Genomic DNA, 22,392 nt, shown 5'->3' with positions numbered 1-22,392 from the left:
GGAGGGACTACACAGGGTTAGGTCTGGTGCACTAATACCCTCATGGGGCTGTGACCTTCTAGTAGAACAGCCAGAGTTTAGAAGGCATAAATTATTATCATCTAAGATGTCTAAGATTCTAGCCCCATAATGATCAGACTTAGAACTTCCCCACATAGAATGTTGTGCATTGAAATCTCCCATGACTAAAATAGGGCGCGGGAGTGAAGATAGAATGCTACAAATATCATCAAAGACTTCAGTGGAAGGGTGAGGTATATACATATTTACAAAACAAATATTATTTACACTAGCAGCAATAATGGAAAATTTATCACTGTGATTAGGGATGGGTATGTGGACAAAGGGCACACCTCCTCTAAGAATTAGTGCAACTCCACCATACCCATCTGTTCTGTCTTCTCTAAGACAGATATGTCCTGGAATTCTAAAATTGAATCCGGGACGAAGCCAAGTCTCTTGAAGAGAGACTGCAAATGGTTTGTAACTATTCAATAAATAAATTAGGTCACTTTTTTTACTATTAATACTCCGGCAATTCCACTGAATCACTAGAGACTGGTTTTGTGGATGGTCCTGACTGGCCATGATTTAAAAAACTTTTCAAAGTAGCAGCATCGTTGGACGGTATTTTAATTATATTAGATTGTGAAAGGTACTGAATGATAGAAATGATGAGATCCTTTGTTATTATTTCTGACAAATCATTGTAATTTTTGAGACAACCTGTAGAAAAGGAAGAAATGTTGCTGTAATCTTGGATAAGCTCTGCATGCGCTTTTTGATCATATCCCTTACTAGAATTTCTGGGACGAACTTTGGGTTTCAAGAATACTGTTTTCCTATATGACTGTGTGGGACTCTTAGAAAGGCTTGTTAAATTATTGGGGTTGGAATAAGTAATAGTTGGACCAGTAGGGGCCGATGAAGCAGAAGCAAGAACGTCAGCATAAGATTTCGAAACTGGTGGATGGACTTTACTGGCTTCTGAATAAGATATAGAGTTTCTAGCCATTGTTTCCTTAATAGCTTTTTGTCTAGCATACTCCGGGCACTTTTTGTCGGTTGCGAAATGGGAACCAGAACATAAGATACAGACAGCATCATTCCTTTCAGTCTCACAGCTTATACCTGAGTGGTTGTCACCACATTTGTAACACCTTGGAGTGCCTCTGCATTGCATTTTGGTGTGACCAAAACGGCAACAATTAAAACATTGCAGCGTGGGGAAAATATAAAGCTCTACAGATAAGGAATTGAAACATATAAAGACCCTGGGAGGTAACACCTTCCCGTCAAAGGTTAAAACTACGGTCTCAGTTGGAATGAACTTGGGTGTCTCTCCATCATATACCTTTCGGTTTAATCTCCGAACTTTCAAAATGCTTCCACAGTTCTGCGGAAGCTCAATATTTTCTATAATATCTTTCTCATCCCAGTCACATGGCACACCTCTCACAATTCCCATGCGGGTGATAGTGAAGGCCGGAATAAATGCTTTGTATTTATTAACATCAAGAGATTTGTGATCTAGAAATGTGTTAGCATCCTGAAATGTTTTAAATTGTAAAGACAACCTATTCCTTCCAATCTTTTTGATGCTTCCCTCTACAATGTTTTTTATCAAACTTTTTTTAAGGAAAAATCCAAATTGTACTGGGTGAATAGATCCTGTTTGATTTGGTAGTAAGATTTTTTGAACATGGACAACATAAGGCGCAGGGTCTGACGCTTGGTAAAGTGACCGAGCAGACCGAGGGTTACTTGTGATATTATTAGACTGAACAGCCTCATTATGGTGGATTTCGGTGTTTTTATCATTAGACTCAAGCATGTTAGGAATAACATTATCCTTCAAATCATTGGGAGAGTATTGGGAATCTGATGGACCCTTATATCTGTGATTTTTTCTCTTCCTTTGATTTCTATCTGAGATTCTCTTTCTTTTAATTGATTTCGTGTTTTCCGAACAGTCCGTATCTATAATTGAACTTTCCGTTTCCATTCCCGACGCATCTATTGTGACTACATGAGACACCTGGAGGGATGCCCCTCCAGGGTCTTCGGGCTCCAACATGGACGCCAAGAGAAAAATTCTATTTACATATAATACAATAAAATGACTTACCAGGTGAAGAGAAAAAAACTAAAACTATAAATAATAAACACTAACTACTTATATATACACCTTACAACTTAACTGATCCTATAATATCAAATTAATTTAACTTTCAAAAGTTTTGCCAAAAAAGGACGTCCGCCTACTTCTAAACTTCCCGCCTTTTCCTTAGGCAGTCTTAGTTTTTACCAAAGAGTGTTTTTACTTTTTTTTGATTTTTTTCGTCCAATGACCAATATTAGGACAGGCAAAGGGTTCAAGCCCATACAGCCATTTTTTTTAGGCAGTCAGTCAGTCATGAGTCAACTGTCAAGTGTCCTCAATCAAAGAATATATTTAATATTTATGTCCAAACAGTAAGGTCCTCCCTCTCATACAGTATCGATCGTGCTTGATCAAATCATTTGATTTGATCACAACCAGTAAAGTGTGTGAACGCATATAAAACATGGAAGGATTTCTGACGCGCAATAGCGCAATTGAAACTATCAGACTGTACCGGGACGCGGATCAGTTCGGTTAGGCGAGTGAGTACCATCGGATACTGGTCGGTACATCGGTAAGTTGAAGCGATAAAAGTGGAAAGGTAAATAAAGGTATATTTACTTCTATTTCTTCATTCTAGCGTTCTACAAAGCGGTCCTGCCAAATATGGAGTATTGCTGTCATATCTGGTCTGGCGCCCCCTATCATAGTAGTAGAGAGTCAGCTCGAACCTTTTGACCGCGTGGAACGCAGAGCTGTTTGAATTGTTGGGGACCCAGAGCTCTGTGAACGGCTAGATAGCTTGTCGTTGCGTAAGGACGTTGCTTCATTTTGTGCCCTGTACCACATTTATCACGGGGAGTGTTCCGAGGAGCTGTTTGACCTGATTCTTGCCGCCGAATTCCACCAACGCACGGACACGTCATAAAATAAGATATCGTCCGCACCATCTGGGTGTGTGGCGTTCCATCACAGTGCCGTTTTCAAGGAGCTTTCTTCCAGGTACTACAAAGCTGTGGAATGAGCTTCCTTGTGCGGTGTTTCCGGGACGATACGACATGGGTACCTTTCAAAAAAGCGCTTCCAGGCCGGCAGTGCCCTTCTGATTCCTCTGGTATTGCAGGAGAATGTGGGCGGTGGCAATCACTTAACATCTGGTGACCTGTACGCTTGTTTGTCCTCTCTTCCATAAAAAAAAGGTTTCAAACTTTTAAGCAACCTACTTTTGTAGCCTCGATTTTGTGCGTCTGTTCAAATCGCAAGCAGTCGAGCATGTTGTTTATTAATCTCGCCGTGAACACGTTGTTACATAGTATAATAATCTTATATTGTTTTACTCTAACTCTAATTGTTCAACCGATCACCATGAAAATTTGAAATTTGCAAATTTTTAATTAATGAACTTTGTCACAATATTTAATTTTCGACAGTATGAATTATATATTATGTACACATTGTATATAATAATATAATTTATAAGTTGGTAACATTTCCATCCATTTTGGCGGGGCATAAGGCCGTGAAAAAATTTTAATAAAAAAAAAAAATTGGCGGGAACAGAAATAGACTCGAAACTATTCAAGAGGTAAAATCGTCAGATTTTTTGAAAAATTAAATTTGTCATATCATTCTTTCAATTACTTGCAATTTATTAGTATATATTTTTACAACCATAGAAAAAAGGATAGTACAAGTAGGTATCTAAATCCTAAACTAGCCTGAAAAATGAACGAAGCCAAATTACCAATCGAAAAAGCTGATGAACCCATTGAAAAAGCACTCCAACCAATGGTATGAATCATTATAATTTTTATCCGTATTCAGTAGTTTATAGATCGATTACGAGTAAAAACTTATTACTTTTTATTAATTATTGTCCAAGGGTAATAAGGATAATAAATAAAAAAAATTAGCACTATCCCACAGCTTTATCTCACACCATGGTTTATAGTGTATTTTTATGTTCAGGTGGTAGATACCCCGCCGCCATCTAGTACAGAGGAATCAAGCACCCCTTATACGGGAAAATCATTAGATAAAAGGTATTACTTTTTTTATAACTTTTATCATAGCCAGCTAAAACGTTTCAAATCAAGTTGACCTCCAAAAATATAAGCTAACTTAATTTTAAGTTTTTTTTTCCTATGTGTTATGCATTCACAAATTTTTTGTATTTTACTGTAGCTATTTGATTAAGTAGCTTCATCAAGTGCTTTACATTAACATAACATACATTTGATTAATAAGCCGAAAACCAAGATGGTTGCCAATCTTAGCTATATTTCTATCACAAAAATATTTTTAAGTTAAAAAAATTTAAGATTAAAGGAAGTTTAACAACCCAACAATATCTGTATGGAATTAGTCTATACAATATATTATGTCAATCGAACTCGATAGACCCCAAAGCCGCTAAATGGAACAGATTTTTTTCTAAATATAATACTAACATACCTTTAGAGATGTGTAGATATTCCGATAACCCTTTTTATTGCTAATTTTATTTATTTACGTATGAAATTTTAAGTAATTTTGTATTCCGTTTGACGGTTCAGCTGTGGCATGCGATTTACAATCAATATGATTATTTACCATTGTTCAAACATGAGAAATTGTTGATATAACGATAGTATAGCGTTTAGGCACCAATACAAGATGATAGTAGTAGTATACTCAACACTGATTCCTTAGTTGCATATGAAGATATTGTTTCATTTCTTTTTATATTTTCAAAAAAAAAAAAGTTAAAGCCATGCAGCCTAGACTATAGCAATTGTTATTTATTACTTATATTTACTTGCTGTTACTTTTTCAAATCTAAGATTCTAAACTTAATTCTAATTTATCATATCAACCAAAATTTTAATCAGATATTTTCCTTATTCTAAATTTCCTTTAACATTTTAGAAGACAAAATAATTTCATATATTTCGTTAAAGTGAGTAAAAAAAAATAGAAATGCTATTGATTTTTTAAATGTAACGCTAATGCCACCAACTACAAACTTGGAGTCTTTTTATAAACAGTAAATATCTCCATCCCTAAAATAATACACTGACAAGTTTATTTATTACGAGCTTAGATCACTATCCAAGTTTGATCTGAAAGTCGTTGCCCCGTCGGATTTTTTTTATAACAGACTAGGGATACCTACTTTACAGTACAATTTACAATTTTTTTACGCATATACATTATATATATTACATATACGTAACGTAGCTCGAGCGTAACTCAGAGAGAAATGGAGAGGAGTATGGATCGGAGAACCAAAGTCACTTACATGGCCCAAATGTTTGCAAGATTGAAGTGGCAGTGGGCAGGGCACATAGTTTGACGGACAGGTGGCCGTTGGAGCAGAAAAGTCCTCGAATGGTGACCACGTACCGGAAGACGCAATGTTGGTAGGCCCTTCACAAGATCGACCGACGTTCTGGTCAAATTGCCGGAATGCGTTGGATGAGGGCAGCGCAGGACCGATCATCATGGAGATCTTTCGGAGAGTTCTTGTCCAGCAGTGGACGTCTTCCGGCTGATGATGATGATGAGATATTAGAATTGTAAATACATTATACAATCATAAAATAATATTTTTGATTGCTTATTTGCTTCCCCGTTTGCATTAAATTTTTACGCTGAGTTTTAACAAAAATTATCAGAACAGTATAATTTCCTATTACGGACATAATAAATGAAATCAAATCAAAATCGCTTTATTAATGTACTTCGGACTTATCAATCACAGCTTCATCGTTTAACTTACTCGTGGTAAGTAAAAAAAAGTAATTGTAAAAACGCAAGAGTTATTGATACAATCCACATACACCATAAATAAAGGTATTATGCGAGCATTTGATTAATGACTATACATAAAATATATTCATTTTAATTTTAAAAGTATGAACCAGAGTAAACAAAATCCGTTCACGAGCATGACGCGTGGACCAGACATCGCCACCCTCAAGTCTCAACCATATTTTATGGAAGGGAACGATTCGCCGCATATCGCCGCCACAAGCAGTGGCTACACCTAACTAATTTGCACTAAATCAAAATATGCTTGGTCGAATAATTTGATCCACACCGATTTTACATTATTATAAACAGAAAGGAGAAGAGCAAGTTCCGTACTGATATCGGCCAAAATTATAAGTTCAATTCCGGTCAAAATAAATTATACTTAGTTGAAAAAAGCATACAAAATACACATGTTAGAAGTGAAACTTCTTTGGCAAACTAGTTGTAATTCTCGTTTATATTTATACTTATCTGTTATCTAATGTTTTTTTTGTCAATAATAATGTAAACCTACACGATACAACGCTAGAAGGGAAGGTGTTCGGCTTACTAGCGGCCGCACGCTAAACCTGCACGATACACCGCTAGTAGGGAAGATGTTCTACTTCCTAGCGGCGCTATATGCTTCATGGCTACGTTCACTCTCTCTCAATCGATCGCTCTCTCTTCTTGGACAAAAACGTCCTAACTCGCACATTTTCGTGTCACTTTATTGCGTTTCATTCGTTAAAAATATACCTTCAAGGTTACAAAGAAGTTTCACTTCAGAAACATAAACTAAAAAAGTCATATTCCTTATTTTATTTCTCTGCTTCAGTATTTGTAATTGTTTTTGTCTTTTTATTTCTATACCTTATTTCTGTCAGAATTTTAATGGTGTTCCTGGATACGAGGCCAATGTAATGAAAATATTGTATTGTGTTCGATTCTTGACACGTGCGCTAACTATCAATTAGGTTAATCGAATAACCTGAAATAAGTGAAAATCACGTTCAATGATCGCGTTGCTTAAAGACAAATATAAAAAATACATACATGCGATGGCTAAGCTAGTATACCCCGTATCAAATATCTCTTATAAAATATGTGCAGATCTTTGGGAACTAAAATTGTGTGATCCCCAGGCATCTTTATTTCCTGTTCTAGATGCGTGCGGGTAACGGGCAGAGCTTAAATACGCTACTTAAAATTGACTATAGAATAAGCTTTAATTGTATATTGCTAACATCTTATAAATTTTATTTAATAAATGCTGTACTTTATTTAATAAATAACCTAACCTAACGCTTACTAAGGCATATTTTTTTCTGCAGGACATACAAGGACTTCCTGAGTCAGCCGCCGCCTGGTCTGGTCCACCTTCAGAGATTGCAGTGGCTGCAGCAGCGTCGAACACTGGGTCTCTGGGTTCAGTGCGACACTTGTGACAAATGGCGTTACCTAGCCCATGTTCTGGATCGTCATGAGTTGCCTGCGAAATGGTTCTGTAATATGAATACGGGTAAGAGATGGGTTAATACTGTGTGAAAGATTAGTCTTACTTTATTGGAAAACTTATTAGATTCAAAAATTACCTCCTATATTATTTATACATATATATGAAGATATAGTCGGAATTTAACAAACGACATTTGCAGATATTTGCATAATGCGTTTGGATGCGTTGCATTTGGAATCGTTGATAGTTCATATTAACTCTAAATAATTTTTAGGAAATAGGATAATCCGACAATTATTGTCGGATTATCCTATTTCCTTGATATTTTTAAGTATTGATACCATTATTTAGCGGTCTCTAAAATGGTTTTTTACGGACAGTACGGTTTTCTCCATGGTCGGTCGGTAGGCCATCTCCTGGTATACCTAACAAATACATGGGCGGTGGCAATCAAAAGCAGGTGGCAGTTAGCCTGGATATAGCGAAGGCCTTGGATCGTGTATGGCTTAAGGCGCTTCTCTCAAAACTCCCAACATTTCAGCTTCACGAGAACTTATGCAAGTGGACCTCCAGCTTCCTCACTAGGCGGAGCATACAGGTATACGACGTGAACGCTGGAATGCCCCCAGGCTGTGTGTTATCGCCCAAACTGATACCGCCAACACACATTGCTATGCAGACGGCAGCACTGGTGATGCCGTATACACGGACCATGCAGGTCTCTCTCGGGAAATCCTCGACCAGTGCCAGGAGAAACTTGTGTTTTCTATCGAGTCCTCTCTTGAGAAGGTCGCGGAATGGGGTAAATGCAACCTTGTTCAATTTAACCCCCAGGAGCCTCAAGTTTGCGCGTTTACCACTAAAAAAAACCCCATTTGAACTATCACCGCTCTTCGATAACACTCCCCTTAAAGTCTGGGAATACTGGGTCTCGAAATCTCGAGTGATTGCCAATTGGAGGGCAAAGCCAAATTGGCATCGAATATTTTTCTTTTTCAAGATGAGGAAAATACATTTACGTATTGAAGACCCCGAAACGGGGCCCATATGTCGGGCTCGGGTGTAAACACCCCCTACCGACTAAATACCTCCTCTGTGCTGATAGCCCTCAAGGCTTTTACAGCGAAGCCGGGCGGGAGCCTCGGAGGCCGAAAATGTAGCTCACAGGCGCGGGGCGTCTCGGAAGGAGACTCGAACCTTGGACCGCCTGCTCACTAGGCTGGATGGAGAGAAGATCACTAACGAGATAATATATCTGTTAGTACAGTGGACTCTAGGTTTGAAGAGATTTCACACACATATATATATATATATATATATATGTATATATGTTTGTAAATATGTGTGAGTATATGTAAGTGTGTGATTTGTGATGTGAGTGTGAGTGGTGTTAAACGATTACAGGACTATCTCGTCGGGCTTCTAACAAAGTGTGTGAATCATATTATATTAGGTTGCAGCCGCTGGAAATCGTCAAAGTGACGAGTTGCAGCGGTTCGTTGTACATGGCCGCGCCTACGTCTACGAGGGCGGTGTGGTTGGTTCGGTGTAGGTGTCAGTGATGGTGTTGGTGTCGCGTTCGCGATCGTAATATAGTCGTCCGGGTCGACTAGTACGTGTTGAGGTCGCCTCTGTTTGTTCAGACTAAGGTCTAGTGGAGTGTAAGCACATGACTCCCTCACCAAGATATTAGGGTGCTCGGCCGCCTTATCAAAGTAGCGTCGCGATATTTCCTTGAAATGTTGAGCGATGGTCGGCAGCTCAAGATCGCGATGGAGATCTACGTTACGAACGAACCGCGGCTCTCCGGTGGCCGTGCGCGTGAATCTATTCTGAAGGCATCGAAGAAGCTGGGCGTCATAAATAGAGCACGGCAATTCTTCAAGGCGGCCCAAATTCTAGCGCTCTACAAAGCGCGGCCACACATGGAGTATTGCAGTCAACTCTGGTCTGGCACACCCCAGTATCAGCTCGATTCATTTGACCGCGTGTAACGCAGAGCAGCTCGACTTTTCGGGGACCCAGTGCTCTGTGAACGGCTGGATCGCTTGGTGTTGCGTAGAGACGTCGCTTCATTGTGTGTCTTCTACCGCATTTATCACGGAGAGTGTTCCGAAGACCTATTTCACCTGATTCCTGCCGCCGAATTCCACCTTCCCACGACGCGCCACAAATTAGGATATGATCCCCACCATCTGGATGTGTGGCGATCCTCAATCCAACCGGTCCTCCTCAGAGCGGTTTTCAAGGAGCTTTCTTCCACGTACTACAAAGCTGTGGAATGAGCTTCCTTGTGAGGTGTTTCCGGGACGATACGACATGGGTACCTTCTAAAAAAGCGCGTTCATCTTCATTAAAGGCCGGCAACGCTCCTGTTAATCCTCTGGTATTGCAAGAGAATGTGGGTGGTTGTGATCACTGGTCACCAGATGATCCGTACACTCGTTTGTCCTCCTATTCCATAAAAAGGTGTCCGGTGTCCCAGAGGCTAAATGTAAGTCGTTCGACTGTTCAGAAGACTCAACAACGATATCAATAAACTGGTTCCATTGGTAGAAAACCATGCACAGAAGCTCGAGATGATCGCTTCCTGGTGAAGGAGGCATTGAGAAATAGCAAATCTTATGTCAACCTCAAAAAGACTCTAGAGGAAGTGAGAGATGTGCAAAGCAGCTTATGGGCTGTCAAGAGGAGGCTTCTCGCTTGCAATATATGCAGTCGCCGTCCAACTCGTGGCCCTAAATTACTCTGCGAGCACAGAGCTGCTAGACTTAGCCTCGCTCGAAATTGTGCGACATGGACTCAAGAGGACTGGGGAAGAAGAGTATTACTCTAGGATGAACCCAGAATATCACTATATGATGAGGACTGACGTCGGCGAGGACTGCGAAGGCTAGGGAAACGTTTTGTAGAAGTTTGCTTTGAAGAAATAACCCCTTAAGGCTCAGGTATATTTTGGGCCGCGGTTAATGTATTGGACCGTACGGAGTTAGTAAATCCATAGAAAACGGCACTTTGAATGCACATATCAGAAGTCCTTCTTCCTTACGTACAACCCGCAATAACGGTTCTTGGAGAAAATTTGATTTTTATGGACGACAACGCTCGCGCTCACCGTTCTGGCGATGTGGAAGCGTGTATTCAAGAGGTAGGGATTCGTCGTTTGAAAAATTGTTGCTTATTGTTGTTGTTGTTTGGATGGCCAGCTCGAAGTCTTCGACCTCAATCCCATAGAGCACATTTGGGATGTTCTAAAACGAAGAGTAAGATCGGTGCCGCCCGCTCGGTATGACATCAGGGAGCTATAAGGAATGTAATTGCTGCGCAGTGGGAGCGTATTCAAACAAAAAACAATTAAGAACAGCATCAATAGCATGCTCGGACGAATACAATATATCATTTTAGCAAGACTCAGCCACAGTCGATATTAAACGTTTACTTCTTATTTTTATTAAAAAAAAATTAAGTTTTTAGCCTGCTTTTTAATTTAATGAACAGATACGCAACTAGATGTTTAGATTCTGGGATCATTTTTCGTTAATTCCATCGAAATGCAATGTAGCTTCTTCTTGCTTATTTCTTTTAATATATTTATTTGTAACGTTATAAATTTACATTAATATAACCAGAGCTGGGAAAAATATATGCTTTGATTAAATAAAGTACAAATTACCAAATACTATCTCGCATATGTTGAAAATACGAAATATTTTTAAGTCGTGTTTTAAAATATACAATACAAAATACAGTCTACCGTTAAGGTCTGTAAATAAAATAGAACTAATCCAGCCCAGCTTATTAATCAGTAAAAAAAAATTCATGAACACTACATTTTTAAATGTAGGTAGGTACTATCAGATAAACAGCCTCTTGTTGGGGAATGAATAAAACCTGCTAAAGTAAACAACCTTTCTACTGGTCCCGATGGGCACAAACTTCTGTTATAATGTATTAAGACATTTTTTATATTTGTATATCGTTCAAGGGTGGTAAGCTCTTTGCTTTTATCGTTTAGGAAACTTACTAACTGACTCCATTTTTTATTTCTGTGGTTGATGATCATTGTCCTTGTTTACAAAAACAATAAAATCATCATCTTGTTTACTAGTACTGCTACTTCTGCTACTCCCAGGCATTATTTCATGTTTTTTGTAATTTGTCTCTAAGGCATCAATTGCAAGGTGTTGAATTCTTCGCCTCTCACTTTGCTTATGAAAACTATCGAGCGCTCTTTTCTGCAGAACGCACCCATTAATAGGATCGCTAAATGTAGGTATAAATAAATGTATTCTGAAGCCAAAAGTATTTGAAATACAAACTACAAAATACATCAGCGTCAGGTTTTTGAAATACCATTAATTATAAATTATATTTTAAATAATTGAGTTTTAAAATGTAAGTAATGTAATTGTAAAGTAATAGTAATTATAAGTAATTCAAATACTGCCCAACCCTGAACATAGCAAACCAAAAATCAGGAATATTTGTCCGGATCGCTAACACGAGTTGAGTTCGTAATGATAAATAAAATTAAGAATAGAAAGCTAGCGAAAAACTTATTACTACGGTCATCGCTGATTCATATATTCTATGCGAAAACGGGACACCGCTATCTTTCGATCGCGCTTTTCTGTCGCACACGCACAGCGATATGACTATTCATTCGGCCGGAGGGCGGTGACAAAGAACCCAGAAAACAAAAAAAAGAAAGAAGTTTAAAGTATTATGATGATACAAACTACTTAAAATAATGAAAATATCTGAAGATGCCAGTGAAACAGGATATTACCTAAGTGCCTGTTTTTTTGCAAAAGATTGTATAAATCTCTTATCGTCATGGCAGCGTTCGTAAGTAAGGTTTTTGTCATTATGGCAAAATTCAAAATAAAAGTTGGTGATGGGCATACACTATAGGTGTGGCATCGAAGCAGTATATGTTTGGCCTAACTGCGGGGTAACTGCTTTTACCCAAATAATAGTGCGCAAAATAAGTAATCTAATCTGAACAAAATTCAAAATTTGAACAATATTCAGACCGGTTACTATGCATACATAGTATGCATAGTAAGCGGTAAGTAAGTAAGTAACATGGCCTATCATATAATTCGGTTTTGTCTTTTTGTCCCCAAGCTAACTTATGTTCTCCGATGTTGCCCTCTTTGGAATCATGAGATACTTTTGTCAAGTTTGGACGATTCTCTACGAAATTTACTATCAAAAATATTAAATTGTTCATTGTCTGATATTTCTTGGTGCCAGGCTTCTCTGCCCATTCGTTTTGGTGGAATTGCCATCAGAAAAATATCTAGTATATCCTTACCAGCATTCTTATCTTCTGTTCACAGTGTCAGCACTTTATATGATAAAATTATCTCCCCGTCATTAGGGTCCCTGTCACTAGTGTATGCGGAAACTGCTAAAAATGCTTGGAAAGTTGCCTGTCCAAATAAAAATTACCCTTTAAACATTCGACCACAAAAGCTTTGGGATGAGCCACAGTGCAAAATCATTCACAAAAGGATATTATTATCAAGTCACAATATTTCGGATCAGGCTCGTTTTATTGCTGTTAGTGAACGAGATTCAGGGTACTGGCTTCAGGCCATTCCTTCGAGTAACATAGAGACACTTCTCGATAGTTCCAGCTTCTCAATCGCAGTTGGTTTACGCCCAGGGTATCCCTAGAACAGTTCCCCATATGTGCCGCTGCGGAGGCAATGTAGACAGCCTTGGTCACCATGGCTTATCTTGCCGCCGCAGTGCGGGCCGACTCTCACGCCATGCCGCCTTAAACGACGTGTTGCGTCGGGCCTTTACTACCGTCAACGTGCCGGCTATCCTAGAGCCGAATGGAATTTCACGTGATGATGGTAAGAGGCCTGATGGCATGACGTTGATTCCTTGGAGTCGTGGAAAGCCACTGGTGTGGGATGCGACTTGTGTGGACACGCTAGCCCCCTCTCATATTGAACATTCATCTAGAGCGGGAGGTGCAGCGGCGGAATCTGCCGAAAACCTAAAGCGGAGGAAATATGCATCACTCGGTGATGGATACATATTTGTTCACTTTGGGGTGGAGACGATGGGTCCTTGGGGTTCATCGGCACAAAAACTCGTAAAAGAGCTATCCAGGCATCTAACCGATTTAACAGGTGATCCAAGATCTGGTACGTACCTCTGTCAAAGGATAAGTTTGGCTATACAAAGAGGTAACGTTGCCAGCTTCATGGGCACCTTACCTGCCGATAGCGATCTTAATGATATTTTCTATTTGTAATTAATTAATTTTGTTAGATTATCTAAGGATAGTATTTTTAAATTTTCTGATAAAATAAATCAATTTAGTGATAATCTAGTAATTTTTTCTCAACCATGCTTTTAAAATTAAGGTCCTTATACCGTTCTATGATTTTCAACAGATTCAAATTTAGCAAGTTGTTCAGCGCCAGAGATGGAAATCGAAGCTCATGACGAAGAAGATTTAATACACAGTGAATACTCGGCTGGGTCGCTCGTACTGGCTCGCCTGCCTGGGTGGCCCTGGTGGCCAGCGATGGTTGACGACTGTCCCGACACGGAGCAGTACTACTGGCTAGATGGCTTCTCTGATATACCCGTATGTGACTACCTTTAAGTGTAAATTCTGCTAAAATCACTTAGACAATTTAAGTTTCGCCTCTATACGATGCAATCTTCAAGAGCTGTTGTCTCACCGATTGAATGAGAATCACAGTAAATCCTCATTACATTTTAAAATAATAGTTAATAGATAGAACAAGATAAACCGCTTAATAAGGGTTTAATTTGGAAAAAATAGTGCGTGTAATTTTTTTAACTTTTCATGCGGTTGTAGTAAAGCTTAGTAACGACACTGGACGACTATACTATTACAGAGCATAAGGAGCGATTTAAAACCGGAGCGCGTGTTGTATCGCATTACCATTTACTTAGATCATATTGACACTGTTATATGTGTATATGTGATGCTGCTTAACTTCAAGTGGACCTACTCTTACTTCCATTTTTATTGATTTTAAATTTTTTTCAGACTCATTATAATGTTGTATTCTTCGACTCTAATGAAGTTACACGAGCATGGCTGGCGCCAAATGAATTGCGTCCGTTAGGAAATGATAAGATGCAGAAAAAAATGCTTAAAAATAAGGCGTTTCAACATCGCCTCGAAGTAGCTGCTTATCAGGCAGAAGATGCTAAAAAACTATGCTTGCCTAAACGATTAGAGAAATATAGTTTTATTGCAAGATACAAGGGACCCATTAAATACCCTAAAACACCTAAGAATATTTTGAGAAGACACCAAGATCGTTTGAAGAGGAAATTTAATATAACATTCTCTGATGAATCAAATTCAGATGAGAATAGTGAAGTTACAGAAAAAGTTGCTGTTAAAAACAAAAAACCTTCATTGAAGAAAGATAGTTTAACTCTTGCTTCGAAAAACAAAGTTTCAAAGGACAATAATAATATAAATTCCAGTGTTAAAGAACACTGTATGGATGGCGTGGAATGTAATGAATTAAACACCAACACAAAAATGAATTCGTCTTTGATTGTGCAGTTCGATTTAGATGAGGGATTCCAGGAAAATAATAAAGGTACTAATTTAAGTTACATTAATTATAAGTACTAAGTATTCATTTGAAGAATTGAAGAAAAAATCATTAAATTTATTGTTTCCTCGGAGATTAAATTTTAGCTTGAAAAAAAGCTTGTTATAATGAAATTATTAAAACTTTCGTGAGACATTATCGACTATATTTTATTTGAAACGGAGTAACGTACCGGTATACACTCTTGCCGTGTTAGTACATACTCACCGCCGGGCGATTGCGTCCCCTGTAATATCGCGCGGTGCGAACTGCGAGATCAAGCACGCAGTGCAAGAATGGGCAAAACACACCGCAATCACCCTCATGGAAGGACCTTTGATAGTTACGAAACTAGACAGTACCTACAAATATTAGACATTAGGCCGTTTCAAATATATAAGCTAGTAACAAATTCTTTGTTGTACCTAACAATAATTAAATGTCATTGTACAAAACACAATACATACAATGACGAAAGTAAATCGAAAGTTGAAAAGTAATTAATTACCTTTCAACTTTCAAAGTTAATTGACAGATGACACGTTGTGCGTTAATCTCCTACTTCTCCTTTATAAATAAAAAAAATCAATCAATTAGGTATATATGTTGTTCCCTATGCGTTCCGAAGTCATTGAACTGATTGTGTTGATCAATACTTAGTCTGGCCAAATATATTGTTACAATAAAAAATAAAAAAAATGTTTCATTTGAATTTGGAATCTGTCATTTTTATATGATTGTTCATTGTGTTTTCTCATTTTGGCGCCAATACATTGTACAATATTTTGCGATATTAAAATGGAGTGGGGTGATAAAGAGAACCGAATCGCTGTGATTGCATTACACCATGAGTCAGTACCTCAGTTTGTGACAAAAAAAGATCGGGCCGTCCACGTAGTGTTTTTTTTATGGAATAGGAGGACAAACGAGCGTACGGGTCACCTGTTGGTAAGTGATCACCGCCGCCCACAATCTCTTGCAACACCAGAGGAATCACAGGAGCGTTGCCGGCCTTTAAGGAAGGTGTACGCGCTTTTTTTGAAGGTACCCATGTCGTATCGTCCCGGAAACACCTCACAAGGAAGTTCATTCCATAGCTTTGTAGTACGTGGAAGAAAGCTCCTTGAATACCGCACTGTGGAGGACCGCCACACATCCAGATGGTGAGGATGATAACCTAACTTGTGGCGTGTCGTGCGAAGGTGGAATTCGGCGGCAGGAATCAGGTTAAACAGCTCTTCGGAACACTCCCCGTGATAAATGCGGTAGAAGACACACAATGAAGCGACAAGCCCAAGCAACGGGAAGCCCAAATGATGGAAGTTTTGAGAGGAGCGCCTTGTGCCATACACGATCAAAGGCCTTCGCTATATCCAGGCTAACTGCCAGGCCTTCCCCCTTACTTTCAATGGCCGCAGCCCATCTATATCTTAGGTATACCAGATCACCTGCCGACCGACCATGGCGAAACCCGTATTGTCGGTCGTTGATCAACTGGTGACCCTCTAGGTATACCAAGAGCTGACGGCTTATTATGCTCTCCATGATTTTGGAGAGCAGGGAGGTAATAGCAATAGGCCTGTAATTTGCTGGATCCGAAATGTCTCCTTTTTTTGGATTGGATGGACAAGAGCTGACTTCCATGAGTCAGGGACTACGCCTTTTGAATAAGAGTGCCGGAATAAACGCGTTAGCACCGGCGTCAACTCAGGGGCACACGTTCTAAGCACGATTGAAGAAATGCCATCCGGCCCGCTCGACTTCCTGACGTCCAACGAAAACAGAGCTCGCCTAACAGTTTTCTGTCTGAACTGTACTTCAGGCATAGAGCTCTGACACCGCGGGATGGTCGGCGGTGTTTTTCCGTTGTCGAGTCGAGTTGGAGGCGAAAAGAGCGCACAAGAGATCTCTTTCTCTTTTGCCGTATGGGCCAGGGTGTCATTCCTCATGTGCAACGGCAGCATGGACGGCTGGCTGTAGTTACCAATAGCAGCTTTCGACAACGACCAGAACTTGCGTGTTCCGGTCGGGTAACTGGAAAGCTGCTCGCCGATCTTGATGACGTGTTTTGACTTTGCACGGGCGAAAAATCTGGAGGCACGGTTGTATTTCCTCTTAAGAACTATGCAGTTCGGATCCTTTGTGCCCAGCGCCCCAACCCAAGTTCGATACGCCTGTTTTTTGCAGTCAGATGCTGCTTTAACTGACGCATCGAACCAGGGCTGTGATCTGCCACCGATCGGTACTACAGAGCTTGGTATAAAATATCCATGCCCTGTAGTATCATATCGGCTACTGTGGCGGCAATGGCGCAGGCACTAGGATCATCCGAAGGGAAACAAACCCTGCCCCAAGGGTAGGATGCAAAAAACGAACGCATCCTATCCCAATCTGCTGACTTGTAGTGCCAAACGCGGCGGGTCGCTGGTGGTCTGCGACGTTGGCGTCGAATTGGCACTACACTCCTAAACAGGCAATGGTTGGACGTTCCGAGAGGGGCGTCGACAAAGACCTGGTAACCATCGGGATGTGTAGTCAGAAGAAGATCCAATAAGGACGGCATGTGGCTATCCATATCCGGGAGCCGCGTTGGCGACTCAACCAATTGGGACAGACCATACGCCAATGCAAAATTATGCACCGATCGCCCTGCGTAGTCTGTGGTACGTGATCCAAGCCATTCGGCATTGTGCCCGTTGAAATCACCCAAGAGTACGATTTCAGTGGAGGGGATCTTTGCAAGCGCGTCGTCAATTGCCGCTTGAACGCAGCCCATGAGATGATCGGTTTCTGCGTTGCCACCATGGGACCTGGAGACACACGCATAGATGCGGACGCGGTCCTCTAAATCTACGCGGAGCCAGAGAGTGGACAGGTCCCTACCCTCAAAATTGCCGAGACGGCGACATCAGATATCCTCCCTAACGTACACACATACCCCGGCATGAGGCAAAAAATTGTGCTCAATTTTGTACCCGGGGTACGTTAAAAATGACGTATCGCTAGGTATATCTCCTAGTCCTAGGTACCCTCCTGGGGTAAAATATTTTGAAGATCCGCTGTCATATTCGGGTGGAGAGGGGGGGGGGGGGGGGTGTCCACCGGTCCTCAACACTAACCAATGCGAAACATAGCGGCATTAGGCCGCTACTTCACGCCGGTATTCTGTGCGAGTGTGGCAATTAGCCCGGACGAGTCTGGCCCGATTGTGCTGACGTCAAAAGACGGCAGCGTGACTCTCCCACTTCTTAAAAGCCCTTAGTCGCCTCTTACGATACCCATGGGCCTGGGACTCCCCTGACTTCTTTTACGCCCCGGGGAAACTGGTAATTTCTTAAGTGATAATTTAAAAAAGAATACGGTGGTAAAATCGAAACAACTACTGAAGCGGTGTTTTCTCAGATTTTTTTTTTACGGATGAGAATTTTTTTTACTTTTAGCAACATTTTAACAAACAAAATGACCGTATTTATGCTCAAAGCTCTAAGGAAGGTTCTCAATGAGTCGACGGAGTGCAACGTGGCTATGGAGGAGTGACTGAGCTAGACTTTTGTGTAAAAGGTATCACAACATGGGCACGAGTGTATCAAAATACCATTCTCGAGAAGGTAGTGAAGCTCCTTAACAACACTATGTTCAAAAACCAAGAATGGTCTCTCGAGCAAGACTCGACGCCGGGTCATAAAGCTCGGTCTACGCAGTCTTGGTTAGAAACGAAGGTTTCGGATTTCAGCATAGCTGAATACTGGCCGTCGTCTAGTCCCGATCTTAATCCGCTAGATTATGATTAATGGTCAGTTTTAGAGAGTACAGCTTGTTCTCAACGCCATGATAATTTGGAGTCTCTATAACAATCCGTACGATTGGCAGTGAAGAATTTTCCCATGAAAAGAGTGAGTGCTTCTAATGATAACTGGCCTCAACGTTTAAAGAACTGTATTTTAGTCAAAAGAGACCACAGAAAGAATTTTTTTTCAGTATTTTTATATTTTTTCAGTATTTATGGCAAGACTAGGTAATAAGATTTTTCTGGGTTTTCTAATCAATAAATAATTTTTTTCGACTCTTTACTTCTTTATTCTTATCGTGGTTACACCTCTTATAAATATATAAATAATAATAAGTAGGTATTAATAAACATAAATTGTTAAATTCTACCACATTTCTGTGTACCTATTTAAATGTAGCGGGTACTTTTTACACAGTGTAATAATTAAATGAGTATAATAATATTTAATAAAAATATTCACTATACAACCAGGAAAACTGGGTCCTAACGCACTTTAAAACTTCGAAAGATAAGCTTATTGTGGTATAACTCCGATCACACCAGACCACTCTCGTCAACCTGTCGTCGTACAAACAGATGTGTTAGACTTACTGAAACAAACAAAATATATCTACACCGTATGGGTACAATTAGGTATTCTTTAATTTATATTAACAATACTATAATATTTTTTTACAAAAGGATTATTCCAAAATTCATATCATTTATTTTTTTGCAGTACCCGAGAAAATTACGTTGCCTGAAGAATCTAATCATCCAGCTCGAGGAAACGCTGCTGATGGCGATGAGAGCGATGGTTTTGAATTTTAATAACTTATGTAATTTATAAAAAGGACTACTTAAATCTTATATTATATTTTGCTTGAGATATTCGATAATGTTATTTTAACAATGGACTATTTAGCGATGTTTAAATAAAATTTCAATTGTTCTAAGAATTTGTGTTATTATTATATATATTTGACGAGGAAAGAAGTGACGTTGTTTCTCAAAAGGTGTGACGTCACCACTGTTGACATCACAACTGCTATCGCGCTGAAGACCACTCATTGGTTCTTCCAAAGAAAACTACACGAGTAAGTATTTTATCACTTTCGTTTATTCAACGGGCAGTGCTACGACGTCCCAGAGAGGCCCGCACCGTACGACAGCCCGAGCACGACTGACTCAAGTGTCGACCGTGCGGCTGTATTTATAGGACTCTGTGCACGTGCACGTGTTTTCAATTCGTGTTGTTTTTTACAATAATTTCACGTCACAATGTAATTAGAGGATAAATTATGAACTAATTTTAACTAAAATTAGTTAAACTAAATTATTCTCGTTTTTATAATAGGTGTGTTGTAGTATTTGCGCCGATACGGCCATTCTGACAGGCGGTGCGCGCTCTGCACCAGCCTGGTTGGTATTTGTAAGTTGTAGTGGATTCTTATAGATTCTCGTTAGTTCTTATCGACTGTTATTGTAACCGTAGGTTGTCGAAGGTTCTCGTTGAGTTCTCGAAGATTCTCGTAGAGGATTGAGTGTTCTCGTAGATTTCTCAAAGATGTTCTTAGAGAATTGGGAGGTTCTCGGATATTCTCGTAGAGGATTGGTAGTTTTTCGCAGAGTTCTCAGAGATTCTCGTAGAGGTTTCGGAGGTTCTCGCAGAGTCCTCGCAGATTCTCGTTGCTCTTGTTGACCTGCAAGTATAGAAAGTTTTTCTGAGTAGTGCATCTGTTATCAACTTGAGTTGCTATGTTGTAGTTACATAAACACAAATGCTATAATTATAACTGAGGGTTCTCAGTGGTTCCTGTAGAGTTCTTGGAGATTCTCATAGGTTCTCGTAGAGTTCTCGTTGAACTGCAAAAATATAAAATTTTTAAGAGGCTTTTCGAAGGTTCTCGAAGAGTTCTCGGAGGGTCTCGTAGAGTTCTCGGAGGGTTTCGTAGAGTTCTCGGAGGGTCTCGTAGAGTTCTAGGAGGGTCTCGTAGAGTTCTCGGCGGGTCTCGTAGAGTTCTCGTAGATTAATAAAAGGTTATCATCAGGATGTTTTGAATTATAGAATAAAACTGTTCACATTGTGTATCCATCAAGAGTCCGTGGTTAAGTGTGTAACGTGAGTAGGTCAGAGGTAACACTGTGGTGTGTACGTGTCTAATCACAATTCCACAAGGCTTCCCAACGGTATCTCCATGGTTCTCTTATGGATACATCATGGGTCCGTGGTTATCCAAGTTTATGACATGATTAGCTCAGAGGTACCACTCTCCAGATATTCTGTGGTGTGTACGTGTCTAATCACAATTCCACAAGGCTTCCCAATGGTATCTCCATGGTTCTCTTATGGATACATCATGGGTCCGTGGTTATCCAAGTTTATGATATGATTAGCTCAGAGGTACCATTCTCCAGACACTCGTATGGATCTGTGGTGTGTACGTGTCTAATCACAATTCCACTGCTTCCAATGGCGTATTGTTATCTACCAACGGTCCCTTCTGCTGGATGTTGGTTTGTCGCAGTTGATCAGGTCGTATCCCACTTCTGATGACGAGGAAAGAATTACAGAGGGTATTGTTTCTCAAAAGGTGTGACGTCACCACTGTTGACATCACAACTGCTATCCCGCTGAAGACCACTCATTGGTTCTTCCAAAGAAAACTACACGAGTAAGTATTTTATTACTTTCGTTTCGACAGCCCGAGCACGACTGACTCAAGTGTCGACCGTGCGGCTGTATTTATAGGACTCGGTGCACGTGCACGTGTTTTCAATTCGTGTTGGTTTTTACAATAATTTTACGTCACAATGTAATTAGAGGATAAATTATGAACTAATTTCAACTAAAATTAGTTTAACTGAATTATTCTCGTTTTTATAATAGGTGTGTTGTATTATTTGCGTCGATATATACAATAAACCTTCAAATTTAAATAAAGTGCGGTTTAAGTACATTCCAGAAAAAAGAATTTGAAAAAAAAAAATGGCCTTTTTGAGAGTTTTTGATCTGGTGGCATAACATCACATTAGATGTGTAACATAATTTATAATTTGATGCTCGCCAGCCATCAATAGGTACCCAATATTTTTTACGAACATGAAAATAGCCGGCCATACTATTTAAATCTTTAACAAAAAACCAGAGTGATAAATCTACAAGATATTCGAGCTGTCTGTATGATGTTTACGATTTTTACGGGAGTATAAAGCCTAATTTCCAGTTTGATTTGTTCCAGTGCAGGTGATTAATGCGAGTACTACATTAGACTAAGTACGTGCGGATCTCAATTTATTATTTCAAGTGATACGAGTAGTGATATACTGCCTATATGCCTGTTATTGTTACACTGAACATAATTTTATATTTGAAATATTTTTAAGATATACTTGATCAATCATAAATAACATATGAAAAATCGTAAATAAAATTTGTTTATGGCAAGATGAGTATATCAAGCAGTCTCTTCTTGCAGTGTAGCTTACAAACTTGAAAATACCAGCAAGTCTCATCTTGCAATGTAGAGCTTACAAACTCTTGAAAAACTAAAGCCGTGTTTTTTTAAGGAATTTAGTACGTCATGGAACAAAATCATATTGCCATAGAGCCAAATAAATTGTTCTGGTACTAATTAGTACAGCGCTTTTAGAAAGCACCGTGAGTTTCATATTG

At 39.6% G+C, this 22,392-nt stretch overlaps 1 protein-coding gene across 1 annotated transcript; it reads left to right on the top strand.

The window, feature by feature from the left end:
- Positions 1-214: 214 nt before the first annotated feature.
- LOC126969062 (zinc finger CW-type PWWP domain protein 1-like) lies at positions 215-19,675 on the top strand. Its single transcript, XM_050814355.1, has 7 exons — positions 215-249; positions 3,665-3,689; positions 4,073-4,146; positions 7,213-7,400; positions 13,757-13,953; positions 14,386-14,953; positions 19,456-19,675. Exons 1-7 carry the CDS (start codon positions 215-217, stop codon positions 19,545-19,547), a joined length of 1,179 nt encoding a protein of 392 aa, XP_050670312.1. The 3' UTR covers positions 19,548-19,675.
- The last annotated feature ends 2,717 nt before the right edge of the window (positions 19,676-22,392 follow it).

Source organism: Leptidea sinapis, chromosome 17, assembly GCF_905404315.1.
Source record: "Leptidea sinapis chromosome 17, ilLepSina1.1, whole genome shotgun sequence".
NCBI lineage: Eukaryota > Metazoa > Arthropoda > Insecta > Lepidoptera > Pieridae > Leptidea > Leptidea sinapis.
This window is presented reverse-complemented; position numbering and strand designations above follow the sequence as displayed.

What these genes read in the sequence shown, in the direction of transcription:
- LOC126969062 (XM_050814355.1), top strand. Translation starts at nt 215, where the DNA reads ATGCTACAAATATCATCAAAGACTTCAGTGGAAGG. An exon ending in TCAAAGACTTCAGTGGAAGG is followed by an intron (nt 250 to 3,664) that starts GTGAGGTATATA and finishes TGGCGGGAACAG; the next exon opens with AAATAGACTCGAAACTATTC. An exon ending in GTTCTGTAATATGAATACGG is followed by an intron (nt 7,401 to 13,756) that starts GTAAGAGATGGG and finishes GATTTTCAACAG; the next exon opens with ATTCAAATTTAGCAAGTTGT.